Source organism: Bipolaris oryzae (assembly GCF_000523455.1).
Source record: "Bipolaris oryzae ATCC 44560 unplaced genomic scaffold scaffold_83, whole genome shotgun sequence".
NCBI lineage: Eukaryota > Fungi > Ascomycota > Dothideomycetes > Pleosporales > Pleosporaceae > Bipolaris > Bipolaris oryzae.
The window spans coordinates 100,221-116,534 of NW_006911359.1; the positions used below are offsets into that span (position 1 = coordinate 100,221).

General features: G+C 52.3%; 6 protein-coding genes across 6 annotated transcripts; 2 read left to right on the top strand and 4 right to left on the bottom strand.

Moving 5' to 3' along the window:
* Positions 1-283: 283 nt before the first annotated feature.
* On the bottom strand, positions 284-1,657 carry COCMIDRAFT_51796 (uncharacterized protein; the record flags this gene model as incomplete). Its single annotated transcript, XM_007690716.2, has 1 exon — positions 284-1,657. A coding segment is annotated over one exon (1,374 nt), but the record flags the coding sequence as incomplete, so codon positions are not given.
* A 442-nt stretch (positions 1,658-2,099) lies between these two features.
* COCMIDRAFT_97796 (uncharacterized protein) lies at positions 2,100-3,097 on the top strand (the record flags this gene model as incomplete). The annotated part of the gene is made up of 2 exons (XM_007690717.1): positions 2,100-2,174; positions 2,285-3,097. The coding sequence occupies 2 exons, from the start codon at positions 2,100-2,102 to the stop codon at positions 3,095-3,097; spliced, it is 888 nt and encodes a 295-aa protein (XP_007688907.1).
* Positions 3,098-3,361: 264 nt separating this feature from the next.
* On the bottom strand, positions 3,362-8,262 carry COCMIDRAFT_97784 (uncharacterized protein; the record flags this gene model as incomplete). Its single annotated transcript, XM_007690718.1, has 7 exons — positions 3,362-3,643; positions 3,698-4,009; positions 4,070-5,004; positions 5,054-5,264; positions 5,314-6,689; positions 6,748-6,820; positions 7,690-8,262. 7 exons carry the CDS (start codon positions 8,260-8,262, stop codon positions 3,362-3,364), a joined length of 3,762 nt encoding a protein of 1,253 aa, XP_007688908.1.
* Positions 8,263-8,936: 674 nt separating this feature from the next.
* On the bottom strand, positions 8,937-10,761 carry COCMIDRAFT_37605 (uncharacterized protein; the record flags this gene model as incomplete). Its single annotated transcript, XM_007690698.1, has 6 exons — positions 8,937-9,365; positions 9,416-10,140; positions 10,192-10,274; positions 10,333-10,446; positions 10,500-10,570; positions 10,627-10,761. 6 exons carry the CDS (start codon positions 10,759-10,761, stop codon positions 8,937-8,939), a joined length of 1,557 nt encoding a protein of 518 aa, XP_007688888.1.
* A 1,329-nt stretch (positions 10,762-12,090) lies between these two features.
* COCMIDRAFT_97750 (uncharacterized protein) lies at positions 12,091-13,460 on the top strand (the record flags this gene model as incomplete). Its single annotated transcript, XM_007690719.1, has 5 exons — positions 12,091-12,294; positions 12,354-12,458; positions 12,524-12,754; positions 12,807-12,949; positions 13,013-13,460. 5 exons carry the CDS (start codon positions 12,091-12,093, stop codon positions 13,458-13,460), a joined length of 1,131 nt encoding a protein of 376 aa, XP_007688909.1.
* Positions 13,461-13,852: 392 nt separating this feature from the next.
* COCMIDRAFT_27131 (multicopper oxidase) lies at positions 13,853-15,705 on the bottom strand (the record flags this gene model as incomplete). The annotated part of the gene is made up of 2 exons (XM_007690689.1): positions 13,853-15,421; positions 15,472-15,705. The coding sequence occupies 2 exons, from the start codon at positions 15,703-15,705 to the stop codon at positions 13,853-13,855; spliced, it is 1,803 nt and encodes a 600-aa protein (XP_007688879.1).
* Positions 15,706-16,314: the final 609 nt, after the last annotated feature.

Here is a 16,314-nt window from a genome sequence, read left to right on the forward strand (position 1 = left end):
CAACCATCACGCGATATGACTATCATGTAACGTGCTAATTGAACAGACTGAACAGCGAGAAAATAAAGTTAAAGGATTCAAAGCAGTGTTTGACTTGGATAGACACAAATTCTATGGCAAAGTAATTCGCATGTCTGTGTCTATGATTGTCGGTTCATCCTAACCCTTGTCATATTCTTTTACCCCCTGCTGTTGAAATAGGCAGAGAAAAAAGCAGACTACAACAGACGGCACGTCCGTCAGTGACCGAAATCCCCCAAAAGAACACCATTCCCAGACTCCCCTATCCCAACGCCAAAATATCAACATTCCCCCATTCCCGAAACCTAGGTCTCACACCACCACCACCACCACCACCTCTCTGCACACCCCTCTGCTCCTCTTCTTCGTCCTCAACACGCACAACCCCCGTCGCAGCTACAACCAAACTCCCGGTCGGATATACGAGCGACGCAACAACAGGCTCATCCTCATGCCCCACACTGATAACCTCATCCGGTAGCACAGTCCCTTCCTTCGCATACGCATCCCTCCACACCCTGACCTTCCCATCCGTCCCCCCAGCCCAAACCTCATGCGAAAACCCCTCAACATCATACGGCGACTGTCCCGCATTCCAAACATCAAACCCGAGCTTCTGCTTCGTCAGCGCCCGTCTACCCGCACAGTACCCCAGCGCTAGCGAAAAACTCCGAACATCGTAGATGAGCAGGACGTCTGCGTTGCGCTCGGCGACGTAGAGGTAGTTGCCGCAGGGACTCCATTTGAGACTCGATACACCATCGCCCATGACGTCCTTCAAGTTCTCATTACGCGATTTGACGCCGCTGGATGTGCCGGGGAGGGCGAAGCTGGTGACTTCGGTGCCGCTGGTGGGGTCGTAGATGCCGATGTGGCGGGTACGTGATCCAGCTGCTAGGAGGCCATCGCGCGAAGGTGGTGAGGGTGGGGAGAGGGATAGAGCGGATATGTATCCTTTGAAGCCGCGGCCTCCGCCTTTGAGTTTGTTGCGGCGAGCGGGTATGGTGGCGATTGTGTGGATGGGTTTGTCTGTTTCTTGCAGGTCGAAAATGACGATCTTGTCCTGGGTGCCGCCGAAGAAGTGGGCGCCGTCGTGGGAGTATGTTAGACTTATGGGTGCTGTGACAGCTTCGGTGAGGTTGTTGATTAATTTGTAGGAAGCAAGGGATGTCGAGATGTTGACTGGTCCTGGAGTTGGAGGCGGATTTTCCTCGTTGGCGTAGGTTCGTGAGATGTCCCATAGAGCATTGTGCAGTGTGATGTAAGAGTCGCGACGACTGACAAGCACGGTTGTGCTATTAGCATCTTGCAAGTTGAAGAGTGGGTTAGCAGCAAAAGCCCAGATGGGGTTAGGCGAGTGTAAAGATGCATAGGGTGTGAGGCTCTGAGCGCTTGTGTGGGATCCGATGTCGTTAGAGACAGGATAGACGGAGAAAGAACGGTTATAGTCTGAGGTGAAGATGCAGCTTCCATCTGGCGAGAGTTGTGCTTCTTGCACGCAGCTTGTGTGGTGAGTGTTCCGTAGACGTTGAGTAAGCGATGGTGGAGACGATGAAGAAGATGAAATGCTCGAGGATGACGGGCTGGAAGGCTCAACAGCATCGTTTTCATCTTCTGCATCATTTTCCACCTCTTCCGTGACCTTTTCACTCTGCACCTCGCCATCCCTCTGGTCCTCACCTACCTCTTCCTGACCGCATCTTTGAATCCTCGTACTAGCCAAACACCTCACATTAATACCGACGCCACTCATGATATCTCGCCATACCCCTTCTTATTCTTCAAACCGCAAGTTCACCCTCTCCTGACTATCGAAATCTGTGATGCTAAAATCCCCGTCTCAAACCAACCACTCAAAAACGTCAGAACGAACCGATTCGCCCACCCCAAAATGCAGGGAAAACCCCAAACCCAAGCTCCCCACGCTAACATCCCCGCACAGACGCCCCGTTCGCGACTAGAACCCCCACCTCCGAAATCTCCCCGACCGAACCCTCAGATTCCGTCATCAATTATTATATTGGCCTCAACTTTTTCCTTCTCTCTCTCTCTCTCCCAACCCAATTGCGCTTGTTGCAATGCCAAACCCCTCCCCCGCCCTTGCACCGCAGCGCAAACCATGGGTTGAATCGCCATATCTAGTCTCTTTACTTGTAAGCTCCCTCCATTCCTCTTCAACTCCCCTTCAATTTCTCCAGCTCCCATCTTTACAACATCCCAACACCCATTCACCTTCAATTGACCTAGCGCTGATTGCAAAAAGGCAGGCGGCCTATCAGGCACAACCGTAGACCTATCCCTCTACCCCCTCGACACGCTCAAAACGCGCCTCCAATCCTCCTCGGGCTTCGCCTCCAGCGGCGGTTTCACCGGTATATACCGTGGCGTCGGCTCTGCAATCGTCGGATCCGCACCGGGCGCAGCGCTCTTCTTCGTAACATACGATGGCGTGAAGCGACTTTCCAGTCCAGGGAAAGGGAAGGGGGAGGGGGAGGGACAGGGAGAAGGGGCGTTGGTACACATGGCAGCGGCGAGTTTGGGAGAAGTAGCGGCGTGTGCGGTGCGTGTGCCGACAGAGGTGGTGAAGCAGAGGGCGCAGGCGAGTCAGTTTCCGTCGTCGAGGAGCGCGCTGATGCATATTCTGGGGCAAAGACGGGAGCGCGGGGTGTTGCATGTGTGGCGCGAGTTGTATCGTGGGTGGGGGATTACGATTATGAGGGAGGTGCCGTTTACGGTGATTCAGTTTCCGCTCTGGGAGGCGATGAAGGGGTGGCGGTGTCGACGGACGGGGAAGACACAGGTGAGTGGGTTGGAGGGCGGAGTGCTGGGGAGTGTGGCGGGTGCGGTGGCGGCGGCCGTGACGACGCCGTTGGATGTGCTCAAGACGCGCATGATGCTTGCGAAGGAGAAGCAGCCAATGGTTAGTATGTTGAGGAGTATCCTGCGGGAATCGGGCCCGAAGGCCTTCTTTGCGGGGCTGGAACCGCGCGTGGGATGGATTAGTGTCGGGGGAGCTATCTTCCTGGGTTCGTACCAGTGGGCGAGTAATCTGCTGGGAGGTGTGGAACAAGAGTGATTTGTACATATGTATATAAATAGTATAGAAAAGTGTATATATATACCACTGGGGAAACGAGGGGGGAAAAGAATATCAATGTACAACAACAACAACAACGCAATACATCTTGGACATTGAAAACTTTTTTGAATTTTCTACATGCTCCAAAATACACACACACACACACACACACACGCAATACATATAAACATAACGGGTGTGGCATTATACAAACCCACACATGTCCATCTATCCAAAAAAAAACCACCACAACTCCACCCCTTAAGGCCCAAACACAGCATTACTACCCGTCGCACTCCTCCTCTCCGCCTCACTACTCTGTTTCCCTTCACTAGCATTACTACTTCCAGGTGCCGACGACGCGACACCGGGTCTAAGTCCGTAACCGATGGGAGGAGCAGCGGTGCCGGATTGGGGGCCGGGATAAGGAGGGAAAGGCTTGATTTCCTTGCGGCCATTTGCCTTGTAGTAGAGAATGACGTCGCCGCCTCCGCGCCAGACGTGGGCGCGGATACTGGCTAGTGTCATTGTGGGGGAGATGAGCTTGAGGGTGTTAGTCTTGGAGTGTGCACGCGTAATGCTCAAAGAAGAACTCACCTGTCCATTACAATACAGCTCCAGATACTCCTCGGGACGCATAGGCGTCTCGCCATCTGCCTTCATCTTCTCGAGCTGCTCCTTGCTGGGCTGCGGCTCGATGCGCTCAGCGACATAGCCGAGGATCTTGCGGGCGCGCAGCATGCGGTTTGCATTGAGGCGATTGTTGCTGAGTGTCGCATTAGCCTGGGCCGCAGTCTCAAAGGGGAGAGCAAAGGGAATGTACCCGTCGGCAGAAATAGATGGCAGGGCGTTGGCAAAGGGCTCGAGGACAAAGGATACTTTGACAATGTCCTTGGGTGGGAGTTGGTTCTGTGAGATTGGTTAATATCGTGTAATTATTTAGAGTGAATGTCAAGGCTGGAAACTCACCCGTAGTAAGACTTCAGCCAACCACATTGGTGCGGCTTTTTCAATCAAATCAGCCTGTGATGCCAATGTACCCACTTTGCCCTCGAACAAATCTGCAACACCTCCCGAGTCAGGACGGTCCTCTTGAATAAGAATAGTCGTCATGGAAGGTGGCTTCAGAACAGGTGTTTCGTTTGGCAAGCTCGGTGCAATGGCTGAATCCAGCCGTGTCTCGCCTGCAGCCAGTTGCTCCTCATAGCTCTGTCTGATCTTCTGTATCACACCAAAAAAGTTGTCTTCAAACGTCTTTTCATCAGTCTTGGTAGAGTGCGAATCGCTGTCCTCTGCCTTTTCGTCGACGGCCGGCTTGGCAGGCTCGGGCACGGCTGTACCGGTGCTAAACTTCTTCATGTTAAATGACATGTTGAACTTTTTGCCAAACATGCCTTTGCCCTTCTTGGACGGGGTGTCTGTTTCAGCGGGTGATTGAACAGCCTCTTCCTTGGAGTCGGTTGAACCTTCTTTTGATGTCTCGACAGCTTTACCATTTCCGTTGGTTTCAGAGGCCGAATTTCCAAAATAATCGCCTTCTGACGTTGGTGTTTTTTCCAACTGCACGCCCTCTTCTTTGGTGGGAGTCAGAACAGCGGTGGCCGAGTTACGCCCTGCACTTCCTGGTCCTGTCATTGGTGTTGCCAGGCCGATGGCTAGCCCAGGTGTATGGGGTAAGCGAAATCCGTTTTCAGCCTTGATGGTAGAAGCTGAAGTAGGCCCGGACATTGTGTCCTTCCAACCGTTGATGCTCATGTCTGGCAGCTTAATGTTGGTAGGACGACCGGCCTGTGGTTGCTCTTCCTTTTGCTTGAGCAGCTCAGCGCGCGCCACTTCATCACGTTTGATTTCTTCGTCGATGAGATTAGAAAAGAGATATCGCAAGATCCACTTTCCAAGGTTTACTATGTCATGTCAGCGAGCTTTCTTCAAAAGAAAATTAAGGGTGCATACTTCTGTGGTCTTCCCGGAATTCAATGTCGTCCTCTAGATCCAGTTCGTCCGCATACGTTTCTGCATCAAAACAGTAATTTTCCTCTAGCATACATGTCAAGGTTCCTATCCTTGTGTCGACGGCACACCAATGGGCAACGCTATCTTGGGTGTTGACCTCGGGCAAGACGTCTTCCATGTGCTTTTTACCAAATGACTTGATGGGCACACACTGCTAAGTGTTAGCCACTGGGCTCAATAGTGATAAGATGGCATCATACCTTTAGCAAATCCCACAAAACAACTTCTCCCGCAGTGTCGAGGGTAAGTACTCTTCGGCGATCGTTGAGAAGATGGTGCTTGATGAGTCCGTTTTGGCCTTCGATAGTAAAATCTGGCAGCGGACGAACAGTCCCCACAGCCGTAGGATCGGTCGCCGTCAAGGCATCTGCAGGTTTCCGCCCACTTGCTACGGTGGCTGCATCAGTATCCTTTGTGGCAAGAGCCTGAGGAAACGGGGCCGTGTTAGACATGCGCAGCAGGGCTTTGAGTGGAATCTTGGGGGTAGCGCCGTTGGCTGGGGGGCTTCGTGATCGCATCGTTGACACGCTGTTCCTGTGCCATTTGTACGATTCCGGTAGCTCAATTTCAGCCGCGGTCTCAACATCGTGCCAGCGGTTGATGCTTGAGCTGGATGTGGCGGTCCAGATATAGTTGCCGGCTGCGATGATTTTGTTGACACCCTCGTGCTCTTGACATACGGCCACGGAGAGACCCTCATCCATCTCGGCACAGTTGCGGACGTCGCTCTTGGCCACGAGGCCCGATCGGTCGGACGAGTAGAATGTGTCGAGAGTTGGCGAATCGGAGTGGAGCGACCACACGCTGTCGTTGTGCATGGTGAGTGTGTACATGCAGCGGCCGGCCGTCATGGACCAAACCTTGACTGTCTGGTCCGAGGAGCCGGTCAAGATCATATCGCCATCCTGGGCCAGGAGGATATCGCGCACATTGTCCGTGTGTCCAACAAACTTTGTAATGCGTTTTCCGGATCGCGAGTCCCATACACGTACGATGCTTTCTGGACCGCCGCTGGCGACGAGGTTGGGTGTTACTGCAAGGGCGTATACGGAGCCCTTTGCTGTGTTTTCATCGTCGCCAACGGTAATCTCGAGCTTCTTGCCTGCGCCATTTAGGTCCCATAGGCTGATTTTGCGATCAAGACCGCCCGAGGCGATCCAGTTCTCATTGCCACCGGGCGATGCGACGCGCTTGACATAGTCGGTGTGCAGGCCGATGGTCTGGGGCGGGAGCTTGTCGGTGGCAGCTGGGCGCCAGACCTTGACGGTGATGTCGGACGAGGCAGAGACGAGGGCCGAGTTGTCTTGGGCGAGGACAATGTCGTTGATCCAGTGGGTGTGGGCCTGGACCTGCTGGCGGAACTGGGTGGGCGGGGGCTTGAAGTCGGGTGGACTGGGATCGGCAAAAGGGTCGCGGTCGTCGTTGTCGTCATGGGAGCGTTGCAGGTCGAGATGCAGGTCCCAGGCGCATATTACGCCATCACGGCCGCCCGAGTAGAGGATGGCGTTATGGGGGTCGACGGCCAAGCCATTGACTCCGAGCCTGTGTCCTCCGGCCGAGTTTGCAAGTGGCAGGACTGCGCAGGCATGAGGTCAGCGATGGATGATGAGGGCAATACAGCCAGCAGCACGTACCGTATGAGATGCGCTTCCGCGCGCTGCGTGCCATGGCCGCTGGATCAGGCGTGCGGGGACATGCGGTCGGCGGCTAGGGTGGGACAGTGGGAAGAAGGAAACAAACTTGGGGTGTCGGGGGAGGGCGAGGGGGGCGAAGCGCGTGGGCAGGTGGGTGCAGCGAGCGCGTTCGGGGATGAGGTTGAGCGAGCTGCGAGCGTCCAAGGTTTGGTGGAGAGATGCGACTCGGCGAGTCAGGCTCCCTGGCTGGTAACTGCATCGCCAGACGGCTCTAAGCCGCGTGGGCACGCGCGGAATAACGGGCGACAGGCTGTGCCGCTGGGGCGGGTAATGTCTAGGAGCAGAGGCATCTAGCTGTGGAACCGATTGCGCCCATGGCCATCGCCAGAAGGCCCCAGGAAGACGAGGGCTACGTCACTCTGCGCCGAGGCTGCACACGCGGATAGACTTGGTGTACCTGTTCATGTACACATACGTACATACATACATACATACATATGCCAGCCACTAGAGAGACGGCCAGCGCTGCAGCGTCTGGTGTACCAATGATGCTCTCTGCCCGTCCTGCCCGTCCCGCCAACCTGGGGCGCCTGGCTTGGGCTTGCGGGGAGAGCGAGGGCGCCTTAGCTCACGTCTTATTATTGACTCGCTACCCCGGCTAGCTTCGGTTATCTCGGGAAACCAGCCGGTCCAGTTCTATGGGTGATGGGTGTACTGTAGAGAGTCATTCACATTGCACTTGCAATAGTCCTGCCAAGCATCACGACTGACTGCCAAAAAGAAAAAAAAAAGAAAGAAAAGCTTTATATCTTGATCTTGCCCATAAATACACATGACCACAAATGTCCCCTACCGGCTTCGAACCTCGCGCACCATGCACCAATGACAGTCCTTGCCCTCGCCTCCCCACGCCACTCGATCCCACTCAATCGCCTTCACCACCCTGAACCCTCGGCTTTCGTATAGCGGTCGTGCCTTCTCCGTCGCATCCAGATACACCACCAGTCCCTCTTCATCCGCCTTGCCTAGTCCCCAGTCCAGCATCATGCTTGCCGCTCCACGTCCTTGATGCTCGGGATGTGTCGCCAGTTGATTCAGCTTCAAGTACGGCTTCTCAGTCCCCATGATGCTTTCCTGCGCCGCCCTGAGTGGCTGAAGTAGCGAGCCCAGCGCATCCAAGCGTAGCTCTGGCGGCGAGAAGCCTGGTGCTGCCATCTTCTCTGCTCCCTCAACATTATTCATACTCCACACCGAAATCGCTATCGTTCGCCCACCATTGTCCGTAGGGTCATCAGCACTTGGCGCTGCATCCGTATCGACAACCTTCCAGTACCACATGTTTGCCGCCTGCTTCTGTAATTCGCCCTTTCGTTCCTCGGCTGCACCGCGTATAGACGACTCGCGTATCGGCCCGTTGTGCAGCACCTCATGCGTAGGCCCGTAGTAGGCGGTACTGCGAACGCGTGTCCATGATAAGGCGTCGTCAGCCCTCATCGGCCGTAGTTCCAGAGGCATGTTGATGTTGTATGGAATTGCTTGGTTACACTTCTACTAACACGCACCGACTGTCGTTAAGTACTCATCTGGCTTAGCAAAAAAAAAATACTACCAAGTGACTCACACGCCTCTATTATCAAGCCGGTGTTATGAGAAGACGGGCTATCCAGGCTCCATCTTACTTACACATGTGGCGTACTCGCTTAATCCACCTGCCTGCCCCTTCCAGAACCAGTGCTTATATCGTGCGTCATCTGTTGTATCGCCATAACACCACCTGATGGCTGCTAAAAGGCAGGGAACGTCAACGACCCGGTATCACCATACGGCACATGGAAACACCCAATGGTACTCGATATTCAAGACCATAGCCGCCACCAGAAAAGTCGGCATAATAAACCCCTTGTACAAAGGCTGCATGGATAGCTGTCAAGAATCACGCTAATCAGCCCCGCCTTACCCTGAGTTGACTGCACAAGCAACATACGCTTCATTGGTCGGCTGGATGGCTGAAGCTCATCTATCTTCCTAGATAAGCTTCTCGGTAGAAGATTGGAAGACTAAGAAATCACGGTGGCGTACCTTGGTCTGCTTGGTGAGCTTGAACGACAGTGATTGAGTTAAACTGTTTGTTCTATCCATATCTCTAGCCAGCACATTTCAAACTACCTACGTCCCTGCCCATGCTAGAATTATTCCTTGACATACTCAACAGGGCCTTTGTAGTTGTGTCTACCGAAAACGTAGTAGTAGCCCATCGAGAATATAACAAAGCATCCAAATATGGGCGACGACCAGTTCATTTGGATCAGTGACGGGTTCGGTACGGTTGGGAATGCAAGGAAAACCACGATGAGGACAAGGTAGCACATGGCTATTCCGTTCACCACTAAACCCGCTCTGCCGAGATCGAACCGGGAGGGAAGAAGAGGCTCTCCGTAGACGCGCTTCCGGAACATGCAGCCGATGACGATAAGGTTGGAGACGAAAATGGCAATACCTCCGAGCGATATGATGATGTTGAAGGCAATCGATGAGCCGATTATGATAAGGCATACTAACGATGTCGCTATTAGCGTCAGAATCACTGCATTTAATGGGATATCCCAGTTTGGAGGTACCTGCGAAAATTGTCAGTCACAAGATTCTGTAGTATGTAGGGACTTCATACATAAGCAAGCCAAGCTGAGAATGGAAGCCCTTCATCGCGCCCAAACGACCAGAGCTGGCGCGATGCAGCGGTTACTTGATTGACCGAACAGAACAAAAGCAGGAAGCATATAGCCACCGTCATAATGTTGGTGGCAACCTTTGATTCAGTCGCATTCAAGAGGATCTGGATCCATGGCTGGCCAAGTGGAGTCGGGAGAATCGCTGCAAGGTCATTGCCTAGCGTGGAGAATACAGTGACTGTCATGACAAAGGCCAGAGTGTAGTTCACTAAGGCTGTCGTAACCATTGCCCTAGGAGAAACCCACGCGGCATCCTTTACTTCTTCGGCTAAATGGACGGCCAAGTCAGCACCTCCTATGGTGATCATAGGACCAGATATTCCAACCAGTGTAGCAAGGCCAGTACTGCCCCAGCCGCTGGGGTTTTCAAACTTCGTCCAGACTTTATCAGATCGGGGGCCCATAACCCACAGTACGACGACAAAGGCGAAGAAACCGAAGATATGGAGAACAAGTGCAAGACCCTCCATAAGTGGAAGCTTTCTCACGAGAATGGTGTTGCATACGATCGAGACAACGGTAATTCCAATGGAGAGGAGGGTGCCATGCCAGCCTTGGATGACGTAGTTTGGCATGTTCAGCGCGATGAGGCCTTGGATCTGCTGGGCTACTGCATAAGCTGTGCTAGCCATGCCCACCTGCCATCCAATAACACAAAGCCAGCCTAAAATACTTCATCAGCGCTGCATGTCTCATCAAAGTGTGAACACCATACCAACGATATAGCTGAGTAATTTTTGGTGCTTTTTAGGTGCGAGTTCAGAGACCCAGTGGTACTGGCCACCAGCTGTCGGAGCCCTATGAGCAGAAGTGAGCAGGGCTAGCTTCAGAACTTGCTTTGTTGCATACTACTTACATCGACACCATTTCAGCAAATGAAAGCGTGACAAAGAACATGCCAGTGCAAACTACGACCAACATCCAGATTCCACCAGCTGGTCCGCCATTGAAGAGAGAAATGCCAACACCTCTGCAGATTGAGCCTGTTAGCCATGCATTTCAGTTTGTGAGGGGGTAACATACATCAAAGCATATTCCCAACTGCAGCCAAGAATCACGGCGAAGCCGAAGATGGACAGGAATTTGAATTGTCGCTAATGACGGATGTCAGTTCACCAAAGAATTCGCATGGGACTCGAAACCAACATGCCCTCAAGACCTGGATCTTGCCCATGCGATCCATGTCAACCTCATCGCTATGAGTGCCATGTTTTTCGTTCACAGCAACCGCGTTTGCCAACTCGACGCTGTTACGAAAATCCGTCACCTCCGATGGACCCTTCATGATGTCTGCCATATCTTCACAATAGTAAGAGGATGCCGAACATGAAAAAGAAAACTGTATGCGGCTATCGGAAGAACGGGACTTGGCTGTGATGTTCAAAGTTTGTTTGTGGCACAAATGAATGCAAACACAACTCCTCAAAAGTCAAATCTGCTGTTGGACGCCTTACCAGATTCTATAAGCGATATGCAAGGGAAACAACATGCTTGAATATGTCCCCGCGGATTCTACATGTAGCAAGTTGACTGAAAATTATGGCCTGATATGGTGGAGACTTTAACCCCCCACCAAACGCTCGCGGGTGGCGGCTGCCCCATCTGTCGGGTCAAGCCTCACCTAACCGCCCGCCCGTGCGGACCGCGCCATCTCGCCCCTTACCTCCACTCATTTCGCGTATTCTCCGCATGACTTGGAGCTCGCAATAAAACTCAACTTCTACTACACTGAACATCTGTCACGCCGTCCCATGCAAGATCTGGATTCTACATTGACGACGGAGGTGTTTGTCGGACAGCTGCAGAATGTATTCCCCTCCTTCATTTATCGCCATCGTTTGCCATACTACCTTAACGGTCCTACCCCCGATGCATCAGAGTGGCACGGTCGAACATCCAGTCTGAGCTGTATGCACGTAGTCCCACTTCTTTGATTGACATTCGTAGGATTACCAGAGTCAAGCTTTCCAAGCAGCTCCTCGGAATCCTTCCCAACAGCTTGCACCAGTGGAGCCTGTACTTACCCTTGCCACTGACAGGCGTTTGTCAAATTTTGTGGCCTTGGAACTGATCGCATTTATCCGGGGGACCCCCCTAGAATGCGTTCTAGAGTGTGGCACAGCTCAGTCCATATCAAAGCCGTCCAGGATGCCAGTACCTGATGCACGTATCTTTTCGGCATGCTCGTCGTTCCTATAGAAGGACAGCTGAGGTCAAAGTAAAAGAGCCCAACAGTACCCCCCAGTACCACTCTAGAACGCTGCTTTGAGTGCGCAAACAACCCCGAGTACTACTAATACACAGCAAGCAGCCGGGTTTCTTGGCTTTTATCATCTTGCACATCAAATGTGCTGCAAGGATATCCCGAAGGAGCAACTCCTGGAATCAAAACGTATTCTCGGGTCTTCATACACAGGGATACCTTCCGATGGCGCATCAACTTCAGCGTGATAGAGTGAAACGAGTGGCACAGTTGCCTATCCAACACGCGTCTGTGCCTGATCGCTCACATCCGTGGCTTCAGTGTTTAAAGTTCTAAAAAGCAAATGTTGTTCTCGACATAATAGCCCATAAGGTCTCACAATCACAACTCATCAGACTACGCAAAGACACGATGCCATTTTCTTCCACCCCCCATAATTTGGTGAGGTCGCCAGAGCACCGCTTTACTCGCGTCACACCCAATGATCACAGCGCCGCCATTTGGATTGTCTCGGTGTTATCTTTGATATACATTTTTCTAGTGCTAGCTGTTCGTCTTGGATACACGAAACGGCGAGCACACGCCCTTGATGACATTGTAATCACTCTTGCACATGTTCGTCCCGAAATCTCATCGAGTAATGTCTCGACATGATTAAGCTGACTGAGATATAGCTGGCGAGCTTTGGCATGTGGGCTTTAGTATTTAAATCTCTTAGGAACGGACTCGGGAAATCATTCAGCGTACTCAGCGACATGGAGATATCTCAAGTACAGCAAGTCAGTAAGAATCTTGTGCTCGAGTTCCCTACTTGAGCGCAAATCATAACTCATACCGCTCATAGTCCTTTTTCAAAAGCCGCATCTTGTTATATGCTGCACTCGCCCTGTCAAAATTCTCAATGCTTGTCCTGATCCGCGCTGTGTTCGCACGTGACACCCGTGTCTCGCGCATTTCGATTGCTGGTTTACTCCTTGTCGCGATGTGGGGTGTGTTTAGCATGCCAGCAGTCCCGCTACATTGCCCAGCTGAGCATGTCATACCAAAACCTGGGGAAGACCATTGCGTGGATTTCGTAAGTCTCATATTTAAAAAACTCCCCATCTATCCGCATACTGACATTTCAGATCCCATGGCTGGAGGTAATCACAGTTGGCGACATACTCACCGAGATTATTATCATATCACTGCCAATACTAGGCCTCTACAACACGCAGCTTCCCCTGAAAAGCAAGGCCGCCGTCATGCTTGCTTTCTCCACCCGGATACCGTACGTTGACCACACAACTCCACATCCTTCATCTCATGCCGACCGCTAACCCCATCGCCACAGCAACATCGCAATCTCCCTATCCTACCTCATCGCCTCCTCCACTTTCATCACAAACAACCACCCACCCATCGCCATCGTCGCACCCGTGACCTGGCAAATCGTCCTCCTATCCTACAACCTCATGTCCGCTACCACCCCGCTCCTTCGCGGCTTCACCCAAGGCTTCAAGACAGCAGGAATGTCGCTCTTCGACATGCCCGACGCTACTAGCGCCGCAGCAAGCGGAGCAACGCAAGATAGTGTCGAACTGCGACTAGTTCCGCGGCCCAAAATGCTACCACAAGACCTTGCCATGTCGATTAATCGAACAGTGGTGCTTGGGGGCGAGGGGAGGCGTAGATCGAGAGGTAGTGGAGAAAGGTATCACGATGAAGTTGCTTCGATGGATAGTTGCGGGTCGCGACGAATAATGGTGAGGAGAGAGTGGGAGGTCTCGAACGAATCGTGATTGAAATTTGAAATTTGGAAAAAAAATAAAAATAGTTCTAGATGCGTGAATAAAAGTACCGGATATGAAAAGGCAATCATACTCTTAATCTTCATAACTACACTATGTATGATCCAGTGAAACGATTAGCAAAAACTCAAACTTCACTTTAAATGCACAACCACTCTCAAATTTCAAGCTCAAAAAAAGTTGGGGGGAGGTTTTTTTTTCAAAAGAATCCATTGATTTAGAAATATGTACCCATGTAGAAAAAACCCGACAACATCATATACACATCACACTACGCAAGGGTATGTTGAAGCCTTCAAAACCATCAAAAGGAAACGCCTCATCTATACATCGTCCTCACCCTCGCCAAAGGAGAGAAGAAGAAGGAAAAACAGCGCACTAGATTAGATACCAGAATCAGTCTGCTCATAAGGCCTGTTAGCATCCGGCGCGCTTCCAGCCGGCCAATACTGATCCCACTCATTGCATCCCTGGGTAAAACGACTCGTATCCCCAATCGACCCCTTAATCTCGCTCATGCGTTCCATAAACTGCATCGAGAGACCCTGACTAGCATGCCATGCGATGTGGCAGTGCATAATCCACATACCCGGGTTATCAGCGGGGAAAGCCATGAGCATGTAGCCGCCGGGAGGGAGAACAGCGGTGTCGCGACGGGTAGGGTTTTCAAAGTTGAGGTTTGTGGTGGTGCCGTCCCAGGTGCCTGTCCCACGACCGACAATGTAGTAGTCGTGGCCGTGGAGGTGAATGGGGTGGGGGAGTTGGATGGAGGCGGTTGATTGGATCCACCAGAGGAACCAGCCGGAGCCTTCCATTTTGTGGACGTTTGAGTTGGGGCCGAAGTTTTGAGAGCCCGCAAGGACGGTTTCGAGAGAGGGATTGTTCCAGTCGACGATGTGGGGGGTGCCGTCAATGAGCCAGCGGAAGAGGTTGGTGGTCGGGTCCGCGAAGTGCGTCATATTTAGCTTGTGGTTGACGGCGTCGGCGACAACGGATTGGGGGACGCGGTTGGGGACAAAGGGGACGAGGTTTGAGGAGGCCTCGTCGTCGCAGCTTGTGCGCATGACCACGGTGGTAGTGGAGGTGGGGTTTGCGGTTTCCGACGCGCCATCGTAGTGCAGGATGGCACCCATTTGCTTGCCAGAGCTGGTAATGGCATTCCGGTTACAGGCAGTACCGACGGCCACGCGGAACCAGTAGTTGTCGACGGTTTGGTTGGCGGTAATGACCACGTCGTAACGCTGACCAATCTGCAGGGTCAACTGGTCGGTGACAAAGGTGTTGATAGGAACAAAATCCGAAGTCAGGACAGTAAAAGGATGACCATCCAAGGATACGCTGAAAACGTTGTCGACGGACGTGTTGATGAGGCGGATGCGGTACTTCTTTCCCTTGACAACGTTCATGCGAGCATACTTTCCGTTGTCATTCAGAGCGTTGATGTGGGTACCGTTGACAAGAATGTTGTCAGGAAGAGGAGGCCCAGTCCTGGAGTGTTGCGCCACCTCGTTTAGGGTAAAGGCCGGGGTGTAGTACCAATCAGTCATGGGTAGAGTACCGAGATCGACATCGTAGTTGGCAGTGGCTGGGCCGTCAATGATCATGGTACCGACAACACCATCCCCGTACTGAGCAGACCAGTGAGAGTGGTACCAGCTAGTGCCGAATTGGGTAGCCCTGAACTTGTACTGACGGGTCTTTCCAGGAGCGATTGGACACTCGGTGATACCGGGGACTCCGTCATCCTGGCAGGAGTTGAGCTGTCTGATACCGTGCCAGTGAATGCCAGTTCCGTTGTGCGCAAGATTGTTCTTGACGTTAACAATGATGGTGTCACCCCATTTGGCTCGCACAACTGGACCTGGATATTGGCCGTTGATGAGCATCATCTGCCTACTACCACCGCTTCCATCAGGGTTCGGCTTGGTGACATTAGAAATTTCAAAGTCGTACTACAAAGTTGTCAGCATATATATGCAAGTGAATCGACTAGCATACTTACAACGACAGTGGTTCCATCAGGAGGCGACTTGGCGTCAAAGTCAGTGGCGATACTGTAGCCATTGCTCCAGCAGCTCCTCGTCCTTGGTGTGTTGGTGCAAGCACCATCTTGTCTCTTGACAATCTCTTCAAATGATGGAAAGTCGTCAGAGGCATCCAGCGGCTCGGCCCGTAGAGGACTGCTCAGTGCGAGCGAGCCCAGTGAGAGCCAGACAGCTAGAGATTTGAACAACATGGCTGTTGAAAGGCAATGTGAAAATGCCAGTAACGAGAGTGTGGTCAGTGTGTATGTAAAGAAGCCGCGACCAAGCCAACGAACGATGGATGAGTTGGAAGCTCAATCGATGGTGAGCATGTATCGGCCTGACTGCGGGATAGCATTTATACAAAATGTCTTGGAATACATATCCAAACTCACGTCAGTTAGCCCCTTGCTGTGTCACCAACATTATTCCCTTAAGCCATTTTCTAGGCCATCCTACCTAGGCTAGAAGGAAGGATCAGCGAATAGGCACTGTAGCCTTGTGTATCCACATTAGTACATGAGCGGGTCATCCGGAAGGCAACCAATAGAATCCTACTTCCGATCCTGATTCGGCGAACTTTGTCATCGAAGAGCCAACTCAGCCCAGCAGCTGAAGACTAGAAGTGGTGGCGGCGCACTCACGAGCATGTCGGTAGTTGAACAGCAGTAGAGCCAAGTGGTTGAGGTCAAGGGAGTATCAGGCGGCGTCCGGGTTCAGGACCGCATTCGGATTTCCAGTTTTGGGGTCTGGATTCATCGCTACCTTTGTGGCGGTTGAGACTTACCCGTAGCGGTGAATGATGAGCATGTGGGAGAGTT